Here is a 21,106-nt window from a genome sequence, read left to right on the forward strand (position 1 = left end):
CTGTGTCCCAGAGGTGGGTAGCGCCCCCATGGGGCATGCTGCCACCGGGCCTGCACATTCTCTAACCAGGATTAAGAGTCCTTTCTGCCAATGCTGGCTCCCGCAGTTTTCCTTTTCTTAGAAAATTAGGCTTCCCATGGTTTTAAACAGCTCAATTGCAAGTCACAAGTCCTTGGACATCTCTGCTATGGCTTGCAGCATCTTTGAACCTGCCTCCTGGATCTGACCTCTCAACCTTTTTTTTTTTTTTAAGATTTATTTATTTATGCATATAAGAACTAGGGTACAGGCCAGAGGTGTGGATGGTGAGAGGACTCACCAGAGACAGAGTGGGGAACAGAACAGGCAGATTGACTGAAACACACTGCTGAGGGGAGCAACGGGTGAGTCAGGAGAGGTCTGCAGCAACATGTGAGTTGCTCTCTGGCCAGCCGGGGGATTGAACTCATGCTGCAATGGCTGTGGATTGCTTCATAGGTTGCATCTTAACCCCTTGTGCCCCAGGGAGGCCCCCCTTTCAACCTTTTAATAATGCCCTCAGTTGACTTAAAGATTGGGATGTTGGTGGATACTCAGTTTCCAGCTTCCTCATTTTCGTGAACTCACAGGTTTGAGTCTCCAGCGCAAACCATGTGTTCTGAATCATGCAATTCCCCCTGAAGTTAATTCTTACCCCAGCGTGGTGTTTGTCATGCCTCTATCATTCTGGTGCTATTCTAAGGACATTTATGACTCACGTGTGGTTGATCTCTATTTCCTCACACCATTCTTTTGTAGGACTGTTATGACTTATAGATCTTAGATTTTAGATAACTATCCCTCAAACAACCCAGAGAAAGTCTCAGTTCATCTTTCTGCTGTGTTGTCAAATACAAAGAAACACAGTCTAGAGCATGCTGAAGGGGGACAGGACTGGCAGTAGGGACTCCGGGGAGAATAGATGCATCACATAGGCATCTTCCAGTCTATGTAATGTTTCACAGTAATAGGCATGAGTAGCAGTAGCCATCTTACAGGTTCCTCAGGGAGGCCTTGCGCTCACTTATGAACAGTTATTATTTCCAGTGTTACCCATGAGGCTACAGGCTGTGAGAGTTTAGATGACTTGGCTGATGTCCTACAGCAAATAAGGGGTAGTATTAGAATTTATATTTTGGGCCTCCTTGGTGGTACAAGGGGTTAAGTCTCAGCACTGTGAAGCTGTCAGCAGCCACTGCTGCACGAGTTCGATCCCCAACCAGGCCAGGGGTCTACCCACATGGTACAACAGACCTCTCCTGACTTGCCCACTACTCCCCTCGGCAGTGTATTTCCGTGGATCCTCCCGTTCTGCTCCCCACTCTGTCTCTGGAATCTGCTCACCCCCACACCTACGGCCTGTACCCCAGTTTTGTATGCGTAAATAAATAAAAATATAATCTTAAAAATAATTATATTTTAACTCCAAAGCTGACCTTTTGGTCTGGGTGTTTCTCTGTTTATAAGGAGATCATTATTTCTAGACTTTAATATGTTTCATTGTGATTAAATGACAAAGCCTCTTGCAATCTTGAGAGATGAAAATCTGCTTTCTGTTTTAAAATTTACTTTTGACTTTTACATATCTTGATTTTCATAGAGGGTTTCATGTTTAGCCAGAATAATCCATAGATAGAATGAGAGACTATTAAAACTGTGGGACTTTTTTTTTTTAAAGATTAATTTCTTTATGCATACAAGAGCTGGGGTACAGGCCAAAGATGCGTGGGGTGAGAGGATTCACGAGAGACAGAGTGGGGAGCAGAACAGACAGATTGACTGAAGCACAGTGCTGAGGGGAGCAGTGGGCGAGACAGGAGAGGTCTGCTTGGCCATGTGGATTGCTCACTGGCTGGCCGGAGATTGAACTCGTGCTTCAGAAGCTGTGGATTGCTTCATAGTGGGGTGCTTAGCCCCTTGCGCCACCAGGGTGGCCCTAAAGCTGTGGGACTTTGCAGGCTCTTTGCTCCCTGCCTCCCATATACCCCTCCCAAGATTGGCGCCCCATGATTTGACATGGCTGTAGACACCTGGAATGAGAGAAGTAGTAGGCCTTTCTCACACTGGAGTTCCTATTTCCTAGTAATAGTGTGAGGAAGGTTCACCCCCAAATTTCTTAAATGTCCTCTACCTCTAGGCAACATGGAGAGATTGGGTGTCTGGGTGTTTGCAGGATCCATGAAGAGGAGAAGGCAGTGGTGTGCCCTGTGATTGATGTGATTGACTGGAACACCTTCGAGTACCTGGGTAACTCCGGAGAACCCCAGATCGGCGGTTTCGACTGGAGGCTGGTGTTCACATGGCACGTGGTTCCCGAGAGGGAGAGGAAGCAGATGCGGTCCCCCATCGATGTCATCAGGTCAGCTTGCCTTTGCATCTGGGTAAACCTGCCAGCCCTCTGGAGGGATGGTTAGCTATAGCCCATTCCCCTTCCTTGTTTTTACTAAAAATCTTTGCTTTGCACATGGATTTTATAGTAGTATAATTAATTAATTAAAAAGATTGTGATAACATGTGCAACATAAAATTGACTAATTTAACCTTTTTACAGTATGCAATTCAGTGGCATCAAGCACGTTCATGATGTTGTACAACCCACACCTCTATTTATTTCCAAAAGTATTTCATGATCCCTTATGGATACTCTTTCTATACCCTTTTTTCCCACCACAGCCTCTGGTGATTTCTATTGTTTCTGTTTCTATGAGTTTCTCTATTCTAGATACCTCATATAAGTGGAATCATACAGTATTTATCCTTTTTTTGTTTGAATTCTTTCCCTCAACATATTTTCATTATGAACTCCAGAACTCTTCCCTTTTTGTGGATATATAATATTCCATTGCATGCTCATTCATCTGTTGATGGGCTGTTTCCTTGTGGTTATTCTGAATATTGCTGCTGTTTTGAAATTGGTGTACTGCTCTGTGTTTGACTCCATATTTTTAGTTCTTTAGGACTTATACCTAGAGTGGATTTGCTGGGTCATATGTCAATTTTATGTTCATCATTTTGAGGACACTCAGTCAGCCCCCTTTTGATGCGGGGGAAGTGAGTGGACTTTGGAGTCGTAGAGCCAGCTTAGCCAGTTGTTGAGCCTGGGTTCAAGTAGAATAAGCTTAAGGGGAACTTTCATACTTGCTGACCTTCTTGAGGTGTTGAATAGTCTGGCTTCTTCTTCCTCTTCCAAGTTCATGACCGAATGGAAGACGGATGTGAAAGAAAAACAAAAGTCAGACTTCAGTTGTACTTACTACTGGAGTACTGAGCCAGAAAGGGTGTCTGTGATCTGTACCCACATTTGGTAGATAGAATTTTTAATTCTTCCTCCCTTGAGATGACCCACTGATGGCTAGAATGGACCAAGTATGGAGACAGTGTCAAGAGATGGGGCTGGAGAGATGGATTGGGTCAAGTCGTGTCCAGCCTTGAAACCAAGAAAGGAGTTTGAACTTTCCCATAAGAGGGTGGAAGCCATTGAAGTCATTTGAGCTGGAAATAACCTTTGTCTGTTGTATTCTTTAAAGAATGTGGTGGATGCACATGGTGAGGGGCCTGGAAGGGCCAGGATGGCAGGAAGGACTCTATTAGGAGCTTTGCAGTCTTCCAGGTCAGGAATGATAGTGCGGAAGAAGATGGATGGAGATGGTACATTCTAGAGATGTTGAAAAAATTGAGTAGGAATTGGGGCAGAGAGGAATTGAGGGTGGTGCCTAGGCTTCTGTCAGAGCCCTTAGGGAGCATTCTCTTCAACTCCTCACTGAACTGAACAGGTTTGGAAACTGAGGCACTGAGAAGGGAGGGTCTTATCCAGGGCCACGTATCCACTGTGATACTGACATGTACTCCCATGACCTCCCCAACCCCATGCTGAGTGATGTGGCCAGCTGACACCCCCCCCCCCTCCTTCCACTCTGTCCCTGGACCTGTTTCCTTACCTGAGAAATAGATCAGGCATATCCACCTTGCCTGTTTTCTAGACTTTTCAGGTGGACATAGGTGAAAGTGCTTTGTATTTTAGAACCTTCCCTCCTATAAGGAATCTTGCTGTACTTTTCTCAGATTCTTCAGAGCTTGGAGTGACAAAACTAATACTTTATGAAGGCCCAGAACTGCTACTGGAGGATCTTAAAGTTTTAAGTTGTTGGACTGTTAATGTTATGTATTTCCAAATTTATTCTTTTGTATCTCTGTGTTGACCTTACGGCTTTCTGCTGTGATTGGATAGAAGCCTTGGGCTATTTCTGAAAGCAGTGCTGCCTTTTGGATGAGTCTGGTAGGGAGAAAACAAGGCTGGCTGAAGAAGCAGGCCAGTGCTGCAAGGCACACCACTCAGGCAGGAGAGGAATGGGCCCTGGGGGAGCTGCCAGAGCTGCCTTTTATGGTCCACTGCTCACTGGCCTCTGAGTGCATCAGTGAGTACCTCTACTCTTACTGTGTGACTGTGCCATGTCAGCCCAGAATCTGCCATCCTCAAGAAGAACACACTCTCTTTCATCTATCCTTGTCCATGCATCTAAAAGTACAAGGGTTTCTCTCATCCTTAGCTGGTGTCTTCTCGGAGTACTATTCTACTCCTTATCTTGGCTAACCTCCCTTGGTCCTGCAGATTTGCTCTCAGGAAACTTAGCCTGACCCCTCACCTCTGCCCCATGTCCTCTTTGGTATTGACAAAGGGCCCTGGGTTGACCTTAGTTAACACAGTTATCACACAGGCTCCTGTGCTTGCCTGGTGAGATGCCTGAGGGCTTTCCAGGGCAGGCCAGCCTAGCACCAGGCCCAGCGCCTGAACTCCATAGGCTATGAGATGGTGAGTGGACCACCCGCTTGTAAGCAAGGAAGTTCAACCAACCGTGATGGTGTCCCGCTGCTGGCATTGAAACACGGTATCATACTTTTCTAGGTCTCCAACGATGGCTGGTGGACTGTTTGCTGTGAGTAAGAAATACTTTGAATATCTGGGGTCTTATGATACAGGAATGGAAGTTTGGGGCGGAGAAAACCTCGAATTCTCCTTTAGGGTAAGTACTATAGTTGTTAGTTCATTTTTAATCTTGCTCTCCTTCTCTCTGATGGGATTTTATGAAGGTCTGGTGAACTTTGCCTCCTTATTGGCACTTGATCCATTGGTCCTGAAAGAATATAATGGCCCTTGCATCCTATAAACATGCTTGTCTTATATAAACTTCTAAACATACGTGTGTGTGTGTGTGTGTATTTAATAGATTTGGGGCAGGAAAGGGCCTTGCACGGCACCTAGTTCTTTTCTCTCACTCTACAGAGGAGGGGGAACTAAGGCTTGGTCTAGGACAAGACTTGCTCAAGGTCACTCAAAGGGCAAATTGCAGAGACTAATAGAAATACAGGTCCCTGCCATCTTCTCCCATCGATAGGAGCTGGGATTTGCTTAGCTGCTCGTGAAGTAACCTCATTATTTAGCATAGTGACTCTCAGACTTGGATACCTATAAGAATGGTCAGGAAACTTGTGAAAGGGGCAGATTTCTAGACAAGTTCTCCAGAAAGTCAGATTCAGTAGGTGCACTGTTGGGACCAGGAGTCTGCTTTTGTAATGAGTCCTCCTACTGGTTCTGCTCTTTCTGACTCAAGGTGCCCCTTTGAGCAACCAAAGGTAGATTGTCCCATTAACTATGTCTTGCATTTTAAGTATCAAAACCTTCCATGAATATTCTTGCCTTTCCATTGAAAGTTGAAAATTTCAATAACATTTTATTGAGGAGAAAAGAGCATTATATGGCTTCCTTCCTTGGTAAAAATAAGTTACTAGACAACACGTGGCCTTCTGCTGACGGTTCAAGCCCTTGCCGTCCTTGGTCATCCATGCTGGGGATGATGAGTGTCCATAGCGATATGCCTCGGCATGAAATGGCCCCAGATGGCTCAGCCCATGGTGTTTTGGGGAGTGCTTTTAATGGTCTTTCTGCCTCTTCCCTAGGTGTCAGGCTGCTCTGCCTGCCTCTAGAAGTTCTTCTTTTCTCCCTTCCAAACCTCTCTTCTTACTCGCTGCTTTCCTATCTTCTGTGGCTAGGAGATCAGGTAATCAGCCTGTTTTACATGATTAAATGTGTTCTCAGCAAGGTCAACTATGGGCACCCCTGTGAGTCAAGTGCATGAGTTTCAGTGCATGGACTGGGGGTCTGGGTTCTGAGGGTTGTTTTGGGCTGCTTTCTTGCTCTTTGACTGTGTTCTCTGTCCCACATGTGTGGGGGATGTGCCTCCTGCCCCCTGGAGGGTGATGTCTTGGCAGTGTTCATCATGACAGCCGTGTGCCCGGCCTCCTTGCTGCAGGCATGTGGACTTACAGCCCACACTGCCCACTCACGAACTGGCCTTCTGCTCTGTGCGCAGATCTGGCAATGCGGTGGGATCCTGGAGACACACCCATGTTCTCACGTCGGCCACGTTTTCCCCAAGCAAGCTCCCTACTCCCGCAAAAAGGCTTTGGCCAACAGTGTCCGTGCAGCCGAAGTGTGGATGGATGAATTTAAAGAGCTCTACTACCATCGCAATCCTCATGCCCGCTTGGTGAGTTCCCCACCCTCCTGCACCCCATCTAGCTTCATCCAAACAGAAACAGCTAATTCTGATCTCTGTACCAAAGAGAAGTGGTTCTGAAAATAAAATAGGAATTGGAAGTCATGACACAAGAATGAGGAAACATTCCTTCACTTACAAATGATATACAGTTGATTCTTTTTGCTCACAGCAATAGACTTTCTATTCACTGCAAACTTGGAATTAGAGGATACTGAGCTATTGCTTCTAGGGCAAGGCAGGGTTAGATACCTGTGAGCCTCAGGTCACATATTTCTCAACTAGCCAATCAAATAACTTGGTTTTTTGTCTGTCTGTTAAAAGCTACCTTATTTAGTATGGTTAATCCATTAATATTGAACTCACAGCCAGGGTCCCTCTGTAACTCATACCTGAGTGAAGCTTGTCTGACTGACCTGGTCCCTCCAAAAGGCATATCAGAGCTTTTCCGCACTGAAGAACTATAGGCAGCACCTCAACACTATGCCTGGGGACCATTTTCAACTCAAACCCCCAGCACAAAGCCCAGAAATCTGAAAAACGTGGTCAACTGTCCACAGGACACTTGTTCACTGTGTGAGAGCTGAAACAAGACCTCAGCTGGGAACAGACTCGCTGGTGACTCAAACATTTCAACATTCTGAACATGTCTGCAAATGACTGAAAACGAGAAGACAACACAAGTATTGATTTTGAGGTTACGAATACATTTTAGCAAATAGGCAAACATGCAAATGCAGTCTCAGCCAACAATGCGCGTGGGCTGTGGGCTGTTGACAGCGCCTGTCTCACATGCTAGCTATGCATCCCTCCTCCGATGTTGGAACAGCAGGCTTATCCCTTTGTCATGTGGGACTGAGTCCTCACACAGTGTACAAATTAAGGTGCAGTTGTTTATCCTGAAGTTGTTGTTCAGGGGCATGACTGCCTCGTTAGCTGGTGGTCTGGGGTCTCCATCCTGAGCTGCTTATTGGCCCTTTGACTTGTCCACGAGCCCCAGAGGCCACTTCTTCCCAAATGAGAGTCTGTTTTGCTTCCATTTCCAGACAGAGAAGAGGCCAGTGGGCCAGTCAACCCTGCCTTCTGCTCCCCTTACCAGGTGTGGCAGGTGTTGAAGGTGGGGCCCACGGCCTAACAGGTGCAGGTCCACCTTGCCCTGGGGGAGGCCTGGCCAAGCAGTTCATGAGAGGAGAGTGATGGAGTGTTGAGGTTTCAGCCACGTGGTTTGCCCCCCATAGATGCTGACCACCCACTGTGCTGAGACAATTCCTCCCCCTTCCTCACTCCCATTGACTTGTGGGAGACTGGCCCATGCTCCAGGCCATCTTGAGGCATGAGCCTCAAGATGAAATATCTCAGCAAACTTGTTCTCCCCCGCCTCCAGCCTTGTTCTGCTTCTGCCCTCGGGCTCCTGAGCATGCAGGATCTGCCTCTTCTTTCCTGAAACATCCCAGGATTCAGACCCCTTACCCTTCCCACCCAACCCCCCATGCTGCCCCTGTGCAGTCCAGCACACCTTGGGACAGGGCGTCCATTTCCTGTGCATTCACATAACTAGTAGGGCCACCTGGCTTGCAAGAAGGCCTGCTCTAAGACTCTCTTCTAGCTGCTTGATGAAAGTCTCCTCCCTGTACCCTTTCAGCATCCTGCCAGGCTAGCTCTGAAAGCCTCATTTTTGTATAGGAGAAAACTGAAATTTGGAGAGAGGGAGATTAAGGAACGTGCCCATGGCCTGGTAGCTGATGTGGGTAGAGCTGGGCCTGGCGCCTGTGCACTGCGATAGACCTCACTTTCCTTGCTCTCTGTTCTGCTGGACACCTGGCCCTGCTCCCTGGCCTCCCCCTTGATTCTTTCTGTCTCTGAGCTCCAGGGTCATTGCTTCCTCTGTCCTGCCTGAGGCTGCAGGGTAGAAGCATCTGCTCTTTCCTGTCATCCAGTCTGGAACCCCAGTTCCCCCTTGTTGAAGGTTCCTGAAGAATATGTCACAGGGGCTCTGCCTCTACCATCTCTCTGGATGCTCAATGGTCCAGTATTAAAATGAGAGCATGGTGATTCATCAAAGAATGACCTTCCGGGAAATTAGAAGTCTGAATGTTTTTTTCTGACACTTTGACTCACTATTACTATTTTGCCAAATATTTAACTTGTTGAATTTGAATGGTTTAATATCATGAACCACGCCAGGAGAGTAACGCCATCCCTCAGCATTGCTCCTGGGGCCGCACATTTGCCAGGTTAAGTAGATGCTCGCTTAGTATCTGAAAGCTCTTAATTATTAGTTTTGTACATAAAACTAACTTTCACAACTGCTGATTATTGCAGCATTTTGCTCTTACTGTCAGAAGTGTGTATTTAGACTCAATATGTCGAACACCTGAGTTTCCATTCATGATTGCATCCGGAGCACGTGCCTGTGTTTGAGAGCACGTTTTCAGATGTCAGTGGTTGAGCAGTGACACCTGGGGCCACTAGCTCAGGGATGTGCTGGTCCTGTGGGCTGGGGTAGGCCCAGGATTTGGCTCTCTGGTTCCGTAGGCAGGTGCTTGGTGTCCTTGCCTCGGGCACCTGGTGGCTCCTCCCTCTAGTGAGAGCACCTGGGAAATGATGGTGCCACAGTCCTGCCGGAGAGCTGCAGCTCTCTCTCGGGCTGGTTTTTATCCCCTGCACAGGGCATGGCACGCAATCCACCCTTAGCGAACGGGCATTGGGTGAGGGGCTGTGACAGGAATGCTGTGACCTGCAGGGGCTCACCGTTGTGTTATTTTCTCAGGAACCCTTTGGGGACGTGACAGAGAGGCGGCAGCTCCGTGAGAAGCTCCAGTGTAAGGACTTCAGGTGGTTTTTGGAGAATGTGTATCCAGAACTGCATGTGCCTGAAGACAGGCCTGGCTTCTTCGGGATGGTGAGCAAGGCGCACGTGTGGTGGGCAGGCCATGCTGGCCTCCAGGTCGATGGACAAGTCCTGGGCAAGAAAAGGCTCTTGTGGGGACCTTTTCCTCTAACCCCTCCCTCCTTTTCATTCACTCTTCTACCTTCTCCCCTTGTGTCTGGGGCTCTGGTCTGGAAGGTGAGCACTAGATGCCATCTTGATTAGCAAAGTATAAGCCTCCCGTTTTATAGATGAGGAAACTCTGACTCATTTGTGTTTCTGTTTCCTATTTTTCACTTAAACACTCTCACATTAATTCAAGCCTCAGTGAACAGACTAGTTAATAATTCCCACTTGGGCATCCACAAAAGCAGTAGTGGGGCAGGAGAGTCATTTCTGTTATTTAGAAAGCCTCAATGTTTCTAAGATGAAGCCAACTCAGATGTCCTGTGCCTTGGCTTGTGAAGAACCATGCCAAGGGAACGAGGTCTCTGCTGCTGTGTCCTGTGGGTAGGGAGTGTGGTTGTCTCATCTGGAAGCTTCGATACATACAAAGCAGGCTATGAATGCACTCAACTCAGTCTTCACTATGAAGTGTTGAAACACAAAGAAACATAGAAGAATGGCATAATGAAGCCTGTGGTCAAGATACTGAAATTATCAAGATTTTTGCCTCTCTGGCTCTCCTCCTCCTCTATCCCACCCTCCCTTGTTTTCCTTTTTCTCAAGCAAAGTCCAGGCACCGTGTTATTTCACTGCTACATACTTCGGTGCATGTTTCCACCACCAGCACCCCTCATCATGCAGTAATGTCATGGTATCATTGACTATCTAGCCCATATTCAGATTCCTCCTAGTTTTTAAAGTTTTCCTTTGCTAGCTGGCCAAGGAGGGAGAGTGAACCTCCCATGGTTTTTACTCTTACAGTGATTTAAGGGTTTTAGAGCCACAAGGTAACTTAGAGGTGACATTAGAGAAGACAGTGTTGACTGACGGAGGAGAGGGTATTTGGTTGGAGTCAGAGGTCCTGGATCCAAGACCTGGGTATGTCCACTTGTGGCAGGACCTGTATTACACTGTTCCTGTAATCTAGAACTGTGGGCCTCTGATCTAGGGAATGCTGGGTCTCTCAATTTGGTGTTCTGTGCAGTTGCATAATAGCAGGAGCTCTTTGGTACATGTGACAGCTCAGCTATGTTGGGACTAGTGTAGTAATAAGGCTGTACTAATGATAAATGAAGAGGTACGAGTTCTCCAGACTAAAGGGTCAGTCTCCCTGCTTATCATGTTTTTCATCTTAAAATAGGGGTCATGATTCTGTACATGTATTTTTAAAACTAGAAATATAAGGGGCTCTTACCCTTGAGTCTGATTCATGAGGTGGGCACTCTTCTCAATCCGTTTACTACCCTCAGAGCATTGGGTAGAATATATTGTCATATATATGTGGACTAAAATACCATCTTTATGTTTTATTTAGTTCCAGAGCAAGGGACTACGTGGCTATTGCTTTGACTACAATCCTCCCAATGAAAACCAGATCGTGGGACACCAGGTCATTCTGTACCCCTGTCATGGGATGGGCCAGAACCAGGTACCTGCTGCTTCTCTGAGGTCTGACATTCTCAGGCTGGGGGAGGATGTCAGGAGGCTCTGTGTTCAAGGATCGAGGTGTGGGTTCTAAAGAGGGAAATGAGAGGAAATGTGTGTGTTTTTTAAAAATTAAATGTTTGGTTTTTTTATTAAAAAGGTTACATATGCTGGGCCTCCCCGGTGGCGCAGCGGTTGAGCGCTGGGTTGCGAAGCTGCCCGCGGCCTCTGCGGCGCCGGTTCAATCCCCGGCTGCTCCCCAGCCACCGGAGGAGGGTCCCACATGGCGCGCAGACCTTTCCTGCTGCCCGCTGCTCCCCTCAGCAGTGTACTTCGGTCCTTCTGCCTGCTCTGCTCCCTGCTCTGGCTCTGGTGAATTCTCTCACCCTCCCGAGCTTCTGACTGTACCCAGTACTTGTATAAACAAAACAAACAAACAAACCAGCAAACAAATAAATAAAGCATGCCTCTTAAAAAAAAAAAAAAGGTTACATATGCTCATTATTGAATATTTGGGAAATATAAAAAGAAGCAAGTAATGAGCTAAAGGGACCAGAACATCCACCATTAAAATAAGGACATATTTTCTATCTCTTTTATGCACAGGCTTTGTCTGATGCGTTCTGAATAGTTTTTATATGTTTTATATTTTGTTATTTCTGCTGACGTCGCCGTGCTTATTATTAGACAGCCTTTGAGATTATCATTTCTGTTGGCCTCTGTATCCTGTCATGTAGTTATATTAACAGATTCCCTACCTTCCTGTTTTGCAATTTTAAACCTATGCCACTAATCCTGGGGGGGGGGGGTGGGGGGGTGGGGGGGGTGTTGAGAAGGGAAAAAACAACAGATCTGCATTTCAGGTGATTTCCTTAGAATTAGTCCTTACAGGGAATTAGAGGCTTTGCTGCATACTCCCACATCAAAGCAGTGTTTAGGGTAATTGCCTTCGCTGGGGGCCTGGGCAGATCTATCTGGGTTAAGTGCTATGCTTCATACTGAGCAACTCCTGAAGGGTCTGAGGGCAGAACAGAACTCCCAGCCCAGGAAAGCAAATGGGCCCCTCACCGCCAGGCCAGTCAAGGATCCAGATGAGCCAGGAGATGAGGTTCTGGACCTTCAAAGCCTGACCATCCTGAGAGGATCAAATGCCTGAAGATGAAGGGAACTCAAGTTTTCTTCCAACCTGGAGTCATTCCAATTCCATTTGAATATTAAGCCACCTTATGGTCAACAGTAAACTTTCACAATTTAGGTCCCTCCAACTTCATATTCATACTCTGGTTCTTCCATCTTTTTTAGGTATTCTTCCAGCTGAAAGCTTCAAGATGCATGTCCTCAGATCCATCCCATCCCTACTGAACCCCAACCCAGGGCTAGGCGCAGTGGGTGTGGATGATCCAGACACCACCCTCACTCTAGCAAAGGGGGTGGGCATAAGAATAGCCCCCAGTTTGCATCTGCTGCTCATGGCCAAGAGGTCTGCCACATGAGGGGGCACATTCTGGAGGAGACTGATGGGCTCTTGTGACCCCAGGTTCATTCTCATCCAGTGAATGCCCCACTTTCCGTGTTAGAGGGTAACTGACGCATGTCCGCTGCTCCATTTTTAGTTTTTTGAGTACACATCCAAGAATGAACTGCGCTACAACACCAACCAACCAGAGGCCTGCTTAGCTGTGGAAGCGGGAGCCGACACTCTCACCATGCATCTCTGCCAGGAAACTGCCCCAGAGAATCAGAAGTTCTTCCTGCGGGAGGTGAGCAAGTACTCCATTCCTGCTGTTATAGGGCAGCCCCGATATTGAACGGGTTGCCTGGCTGTGGGTCCTCACCCGCGCGCTTACAAGGGACTTATGAATACTCCACTACAGGCACATACAAAAGTTTAATAAAAGGTTTATTTACAAGGGAAAGGGAAATAAGGAAAATGTACAATTCAGGGAGAAAATAGGGAAATGAAGTCTTTAATGTGTCCTACCTGATCTGGCGACCTGGAAACCCAAAAAGCACTCTCAGAGCTGGCTGGACTCTGTGAGCTGGTGGAGAGCCAAAAATGGGGGGACCCCCTCCAAAGCCCATGTGTCTGGCTTTATACCAGTCTGGCTGCTTAACCCCACCCTCAGGTCCCAGCCACCTTCCCTTTGGTGGTGATGGGATTTGGAGTTCTCAGTGTGTTTGGCTTTGGCCTGGGGTGGGGGTGGAGTCCACAAAGCCTGTATGGAATTAGCTTTAGGACATCCTTTTCCCCCTAACACTTCCTTGCTGTCTTCTGGGTCCCAGGGGCTGCTGAGGTGGGGGAGCATAGAAGTAAAGCTTCCCTCTGGCTTGTCCTATAGGGGCCCAGGGATGTGACCCCCTGGGGGTGCTCTGGGGGGATGGTTGGGTGCCCTGGAGCCCTGCAGCCTCCTGCCTCTGTAACTAGCACTTTCCCTCTCTCCTCCCTGTTGACTCCCTTTCGGTCTTTCTTTTTTTTTTTTTAAGATTTATTTATTTATTTATACAAGCACTGGGTACAGTCAGAAGCACGGGAGGGTGAGAGAATTCACCAGAGTCAGAGCAGGGAGCAGAGCAGGCAGAAGGACCGAAGTACACTGCTGAGGGGAGCAGCGGGCGGCTGGAGACGTCTGCGCACCATGCGGGACCCTCCTCCGGTGGAGGCCGGGGAGCAGCCGGGGATGGAACCGGCACTGCAGAGGCTGCAGGCAGCTTCACAACCCAGCGCTCAACTGCTGCGCCACCGGGGAGGCCCCCTTTCGGTCTTTCCATCTCCCTTACACCGGCCCCTGTACTGGGGTGGGAATAGGAATGGTCCTGAATGCATTGCAGGATGAAATAGGGTTTATTTTTTTTTATTTAATTTTTTTTTAAGATTTATTTATTTATTTATACATGCACTGGGTACAGTCAGAAGCGCGGGAGGGTGAGAGAATTCACCAGAGCCAGAGCAGGGAGCAGAGCAGGCAGAAGGACCGAAGTACACTGCTGAGGGGAGCAGCGGGCGGCAGGAGAGGTCTGCACGCCATGCGGGACCCTCCTCCGGTGGCCGGGGAGCAGCCGGGGATGGAACCGGCGCTGCAGAGGGTGCGGGCAGCCTCGCAGCCCAGTGCGCAACCGCTGCACCACCGGGGAGGCCCTGAAATAGGGTTTAAATCAGTGAAACAAATAGCCACAGTGCGAGGCTGTCAGGTGAGATCTAGGCATAAGACACTCCACTTCTTGAATGCTTGGTTTTCCCAGCTCTAAAATGGCGACAGTAACAGCAGCCTTGCCTAACTCTAGTAAGGATACGATGCATGGCCAGAAATTGTCCTTATTGCTTGCAGCATAATATCCTAGAAGGCACCTCTCTGGTGGTTTCCATTCTCCGTTAGAATATCATTGTTGATTTGGAGAGGGGCCTTACTTGAGGCTTGCAGGCTCTAGCCCCACCACATTGGCAGGCAGCTCATGAGGGCACTCATAAATCAGCCATAGCCTTTGGCGCACTGAAGTACATAGGGGCATTTAAAATCCAAAGAAAAGAATTCGAAAGAAAAATTAGTTCTTTTGTCTCCTTGGTCAGCTTTCATTCCCAGCCTGGCTCCAGGTCATCTGCTGCTTATAAATGGGTTCGTTTTAAGTCTAAGAAGATGGAAGATGCTTTTCTGTAGAATATGTTATAATTAGCAGTGAAGTTTCTGGAGACTACCTGGAAAAGCCAAGCACCCTAGTGCTGTCTATCTCATATTAAAAAATAAAAAGAGGGAAGAATACTTCTGTAACCCCCAAGGTGACCCCTCTGTGATGCCCTCACCTTCTCTGCTTTCTTCCAACAGGAAGCCGTTGTAAGCCCATGAGTGTCATTAAAATTTTATCATTGATTTCAGGTGCCATTTAAGGAAAAGTAAGATTGTTTAAAGGGTAAAAGGGATACTTTTAATTATTTTTCTTAATACTCTAAAGGCAGCTTGTCACCCCTTTTGAGGATTTGCAAGATTAATATTATAGAGATTCTTTTGCATCAAATTTTATTTCCAAGGTTTCTTTCCCTGAAACAGGCTGTTGCCTGTTTGCTGTTCAGCCATGTAGGTTCCTTGGGTGTGCACAGCTTACAACAGAGAGGTGGAGGGAAAAGATAAACTCCAGGACTCGGAGAGAGACTTGCTGAATTAACTCCACAGCAGTTGGGAAAGAGGAGAGAGGCAATAAAGAGGGTCATCGTCTCTTGGGGTTTGGGAATTGGCATGGTGGGTAGAACCCACTTCCCCCTAGCTGGCCTGCCGCCTCACCCAGCTGATCTGAACCAAGCTGGAACTAAATCCATCTCTCCTGACTTTCCTGTAAGAGAGGCAGATTGTTGGGGATGAAATTCGTTGACCTAAGAGAAGTGAGAGACATTAATAAAGGATCTTTGGTCACGATTTCTTGGAAGAAAAGCAGTAGGGAAATGCTGGGTCTGACTGATGCCCAGAGCAGCCAGCAGGTGGCACCACTGGTGTTGACAAAGTGGCTTTGGATGCTGTAAAGGGCTCCTAGGAGAGGCCAGCACCCCTCTCATTGCCCTGACAGCCCTGAGGTGCCTTCCAACAATGCACTTACCCTTCAGTAAATTTTCCTGACGTGATAACACTCACCCTGAGCTCCTAGGAACATGTTTTAAGGAAAAAGATACCATCTGAGGGGTTGTTTGTCATTCTCTTGAATACCCAATGTCTATATAATCTTTTGTAGGATGGTTCTTTTTTTCATGGACAGTCTAAGAAATGTGTCCAGGCTGAGAAGAAGATGTTCACTGACAGTTTCATACCCGTCTTGCGAGACTGCACCTACTCAGATCATCAGCAGTGGTTCTTCAAGGAGCGCATGTCGTAGAGTGTGACCACACAGCCCAGAGGGGCAGCAGGGCCCCGACTCTGTGCCCGGCAGAGACTCAGCTCCACCCACCAAGCGTGGCTGCCTTTCACTTGTGAAAGTGACGCTGGATCTAATAACAATGTGAATACACTTTATACTGATTTTGCAAACTTTAGTATTGTTCCCCAATACCCTGTTTTCTAAGGGTAATTATAAAACGTTAACTCAGCTTTCAGAGAATTAAAACCTTTAAATATTTTTCTATCAAGTATATTATGCTACCGTGCCTTTTTATTCCCCCTGGCAAAAAAGGTGAATGTCTTATGTTGGCATTTGCAAGGAGTGCCAGGTAGGAAGACATTTACAGGTGTGGAGATTAGATTCACGTCATGTACTTTGCACAAACTGATAATACCTCAAAAGTCGAGTTGGGCTTCTCCCAGTGTAATATGTGGACTCTAGGAACGTTGTATTCATTCCTTCAGGTCATTGGAATCTTCTAGATTATTTAATAACAAATGCTGTTTGGTCTTGTGTGCTGCCATAGTCAAAACTCAGAAAGGTGGTTAATGTTTATGTTAGCCAAAGAGGACTAACCAAAGCTGAAGCCTCGAAGGAACAATTCAGCATCTAAACTTCCTGCACACACAGTGGACTTCCAACGTGCCTAGCTGTGGTGTGAATCTTTGCTTTGCATAGTTACCTTTATAACTTAAAAACATGCTTATGTCATTTTTATCATACAAGAGTGTCAGGAAGAAATTTTCATGTTTTCTGTGAATTCGATTTCGAATTTGTTCATAAATGATATTTGGTCATTTAAATCAATGTTTGATTTTGTGCTGTAGCAGTAGCTGCTAAAGTTTCTCCCAGTGATTCTGATTTGTAAACAACCCCTGTGTACTACTGAGATCTTGTCAACTTGATGGAATCAATATGAATGAGTTATTATAAATGTGAGAACGTTGCAGATCTGTGTTTTTGCAGCTAATCAAATGTGAGAGGTGAAGATATATGTACAACTGATTAAAAAGTATCTCTTTGTGTCTCAGGCTCTTTTTTGCACACCTCTGCTCTGAGGAATCCTCCTCCCTGAGGGATCCTTCTCACTGACGGATCGGTCATCCAGTTGATGGGGCTTAGATCAGTCTGCTGTGTCTTAACTGCTCTTGTTACAGAGCAGGATGAGGGGGCACCCCAGAACCCCCAAACCTGCCTGATCTAAATAGGCTCTGCTATCCGCTGCATCAAGGCAAAACACACTCTAGTGTGCAGGACCTTTAGTGGGAAGGAACTTTAATACAATCAGTGTGCAATACAAAGAAAAGACAAAGAATATAGTTTCCAAATCAAGCACACAGTTACCCATCCCTTCATGGGTAAATGCCCAGCCAAACAGGGATGGCCCAAAGCAGGGCCACTGAGGCCTGAAAGCCTGCCACAGTCCAAGGCACTTCCCTGTGGGAACCCATAGTAAAGGGCAGAAGGGGCTCAGCATGTCTGGAAGGAAAAGAGCAAAATCAAAATCAGGATAAAAGCTGCCATTGTTTACCTCCCCACAGGTCTCTCACCCACATCTGTTTCAACCAGTCCAGGACTAAAAAGCAAGTGCAGCTTCTTCACATGTCTCTCTGCTCCATGTGCCTCCTCCAGGCCTCCATCTTGCTCCCCATCTTTCTCCCTCCCTTCTCCAGTCTCCCCCTCCAGCTTCTCCTTCCTCCCTGCCCGGCTTGGCTGGAGCAGAGAACCTGGAACTTTCCCTTTCCCTGGGGACAACTCTGTTACACTCTGAATTCCAGTGTCTTCATCTGTAAAATGAGGGTAATGAAGCCAAGCTTGTGTGGTGGTGGTGAGGATTAAATAACACGGAGCAGGTGAGATCTTTGTTAATGGTGAACAGAACGGGCTTGTTGTCGTTTTTTGGAGTCAGTGGGTTTGGAGTGCAGGGCCCTTGGGCTCACTGGGAAAGATTTCACCAGAGCTCCCGTTTCAGCAACACGCGGCAAGTGCCCCAGGCGAGTTTCTCATTGAGACAGAGTCATTAGTTATATTTAAAGAGCAGGTTTATTAGGGAAGGGATAAAACAGTAAAAGACACTCGCAGAGACATAAGCGGGCAGAAAGAGCTGCCCAGAAGAGACAGGTTTGCTGAGAGAGGCCTGCAGGTGGGTGGCCTTGAGGAGAGCTGCCTCTGCTGAGGGGGGGCAGTGGACAGAAGTCCCGGGCATGGTACAGGCCACAGGCAGGCAGGAAGCTGCTGCCCTGCGGAGGGAGAGAGTGAAAGAGGCACCTGCATAGTCAGAGGTGGGCAGTGGGATTACAGCCCCAGCCTGTGCAGAGACTGCACTGATATAGTCCTCTTCTGTTTGGGAGGGGTCACTCCTTGTGAGCCTTTGGTTAGTTGCTGATTTTGGATAACTATGCAGAATTTGAAAGGGACAGGAGATTCCACAATGGGCTCAATCTCCATATCTTTACCTTTGGGTGGGCACTCTGATACCTGCTTGGATGTTATGCTTTGTGATCTAGGCGTTGGCACCTAAGGAGTGTGGTTTCCATAGGTGGGTCATTGGCTATGCTAATTTCTTCTACCTCCACCTCCTTGTGTGAGCCAAGTTTCTGGTCTTGTGGCCTCCTTTTCAGGTTTTTTTTTTTTTTATTCCTGTCCTCCATCAGGCTCATTATATTTCTAGATTCATAAATGCTCTGTCAAGTGGGAAGCACCACAAATGCCCACGGGTGTTTATTCAAAACATAAATATTAACTAATTTTGTTCCTTTAACCTGTGCGGGATTCAGCAGGTCCTCAGCAATCAGGAACATGGTGTGTGCCTTCCTGGTAGCTCATTCCTCATAAACACTCTGTGGGGCTGGAGCTTCCCTCCTGTGATGGTTATTTACAGAGCAGCCAAGATGCTGGCACTGAGTTTGGGGTTGAGAAGTCCTGTCCTGTCTGTCCTCCCTGCCCTTTCTGCAGTGTTAGTCTGAGCAGGATGAAGGGCATCAACTCCTCCAGGGCCTGGGAAGACCATTCAAGCAGACAGAGAATGCTGACAAAATCTGTAATGAGTGCAGGGAGGACACAGCCTAAATCTCCTTTGGTGAAGGATGTCGAGGGAAATATTTTCAGACTGCGGGACAGTGTAGAGCAGTGGGAGAGCCTTTCCTTTCCTGGTGTGCGCCCTCAGCCAGCGGGTGCATCCTGACTCCTGGAAGGCCTGCGTCACCTCCAGTCCTGGTTCACGGAGGCGGGAGACCAGGTTGTGGCAGGTGGTTCATCTTCCAGGACTCGAGTCCTCACCTGCATAATGGAGGTAAGAGTGGTCTCTGTTACTTTTGTTGGGGAGGAAGCTACTCTTCCTCTGCCCTTCTAGGTTCTTAAGACTGGAAAATTAAAATGACATGAGAGAGCAAGAAGAGAAAAGGCACGGGGCCCACGGAATATGAATATGAATCTGCCTTCTGGTCGTTCCTGTGATGATAAATTGTCTCTAGAAAGGAGACAATAAGTTTAAGAGGCAAAAACAGAACAAAGAACTCAGTGATTTAAAGAAAAGGGAATTTTGCAGGTTTTATCAACATACGCATAGAAAAGAGACCTGGCAGGCCCCAGCCTGGGCGGATAAAGATAAGGCTGTAAGGCCGTCTCCCACCTCCCACACCACCAGCGATTTCCTGTTTTCAGGGAGCTAGTTAGGCAAAACATCACTTTTGAATCTTCTCTTATTCAGGCCACTTACACATAATCTGGGGCAGCCTGTCTTTGACCCCCAAAATTTCTTGGCTGTAGAAAGAAAAAGAAAAATACCGGATGGTCTCACTCATAGCAGGAATCTAGAAAACTTAAATAAGGGACCAGGAAAATGAATAACTATAAGAAAGAGAAAATCGGGCCTCCCCGGTGGCGCAGCGGTTGAGCGCTGGGTTGCGAAGCTGCCCGCGGCCTCTGCGGTGCCGGTTCGATCCCCGGCTGCTCCCCGGCCACTGGAGGAGGGTCCCACATGGTGCGCAGACCTCTCCTGCCGCCCGCTGCTCCCCTCAGCAGTGTGCTTCGGTCCTTCTGCCTGCTATGCTCCCCGCTCTGGCTCTGGTGAATTCTCTCACCCTCCCGCGCTTCTGACTGTACCCAGTGCTTGTATAAACAAACAAACAAATAAATAAATCTTTAAAAAAAAAAAAAAAGAAAGAGAAAATCAAAATCAACAAAAAACTAGGGGGGGCGACGAAAGGAGGGATTGGGGTCAAAATAAGGGGGTTGCAATTGTATGGGGAATATAAAAATAAAATTTATTTAAAAAAAAAAAGAAAAAAAATTCTTGGCTGTGTATTTTAAAGATTCCCCTAGTATGCTCCTGACTATTTACTATTGCAATAAATTCCAGTAAAATTCAGCATATTTGTGTCAGTATAGTTCCGACCTCTTCCTCTGTGCTTTTATGGCCATGTATATTACATCCATATATGTTATAAACTCAACAATAGAATGGTATAATTATTTAAACAGTAGGAAAAAAGGAAACATACATACAAATACATGTGTCATACATTTGCCCAAATGTGTACCATTTCCCATGCTTTTCCTTTGTCTGATTCCAGGTAACCCTCTGTAATGGTCTGTCTTAAGTTCACTGATTGCTTCTGTCTTCTCAAACCTGCCAGCTCAAATCTGAGCTTTTATAGTCATTTTATTTCAATTGTAGTGCTTTTCAATCCTGAATATGCATTTGGCTCTTTGTGTAGTGTGTTTATCTGTTGAGATTTCCTATATACTGACTCATTGTGAGCACATTTCCTTTTAGGTCTTTGAATATAGTTGAATTCCTGGGATATATTTAAAACAGTTGCTTTGAAGCCTTTGTAACTTAGCTGCTTTTAGTTTCTGTAGGTCACGTTTGGGCATGGCTGGGCTGGACTCTCTGCCCAAGACTGCAAGGCAGGTGTCCAGCATCACTGTGATTTCATCTGATACACAGATCCTCTTCCCAGCTCCCTGCCTGTTGGCTAAATTCAATTCCCTGGGACACCAGGGCTAAGGACCCTTAGGACCTCATCTCTAAGAGGCCACTAGGCCGTCCCAACCAGGCAACCCCTTTCACCAACTTTACAGCTTACTTCTTCAAACCAGTAGAAGAGTGTCTTGTTGATTCTTGTCTCTTTTAAGAGCTCACTCCATTAGGATAACCTGTTGCATAAATTGAAAAGTCAATGCATTAGGGATCTTAGTTACATCCGCAACGTTT

The 21,106-nt window shown here is 47.0% G+C and overlaps 1 protein-coding gene across 1 annotated transcript in view; it reads left to right on the plus strand.

Annotated features, from left to right (window-relative positions):
* The window catches only part of GALNT12 (polypeptide N-acetylgalactosaminyltransferase 12), a gene marked incomplete at its 3' end in the record, with an annotated part of 29,721 nt that extends 13,836 nt beyond the window's left edge, over positions 1–15,885 (plus strand). Inside the window, exons 4-10 of the mRNA XM_084236965.1 lie at positions 2,192–2,377; positions 4,922–5,039; positions 6,387–6,563; positions 9,343–9,474; positions 10,922–11,035; positions 12,645–12,791; positions 15,745–15,885. Coding sequence (XP_084093091.1) covers positions 2,192–2,377; positions 4,922–5,039; positions 6,387–6,563; positions 9,343–9,474; positions 10,922–11,035; positions 12,645–12,791; positions 15,745–15,885 — 1,015 coding nt within the window. The remainder of the gene's footprint in view (positions 1–2,191; positions 2,378–4,921; positions 5,040–6,386; positions 6,564–9,342; positions 9,475–10,921; positions 11,036–12,644; positions 12,792–15,744) is intronic.
* Between the last annotated feature and the right edge of the window lie 5,221 nt (positions 15,886–21,106).

The sequence above is a fragment of the Talpa europaea genome (assembly GCF_964194135.1).
Source record: "Talpa europaea genome assembly, chromosome: 7".
Classification (NCBI taxonomy): domain Eukaryota; kingdom Metazoa; phylum Chordata; class Mammalia; order Eulipotyphla; family Talpidae; genus Talpa; species Talpa europaea.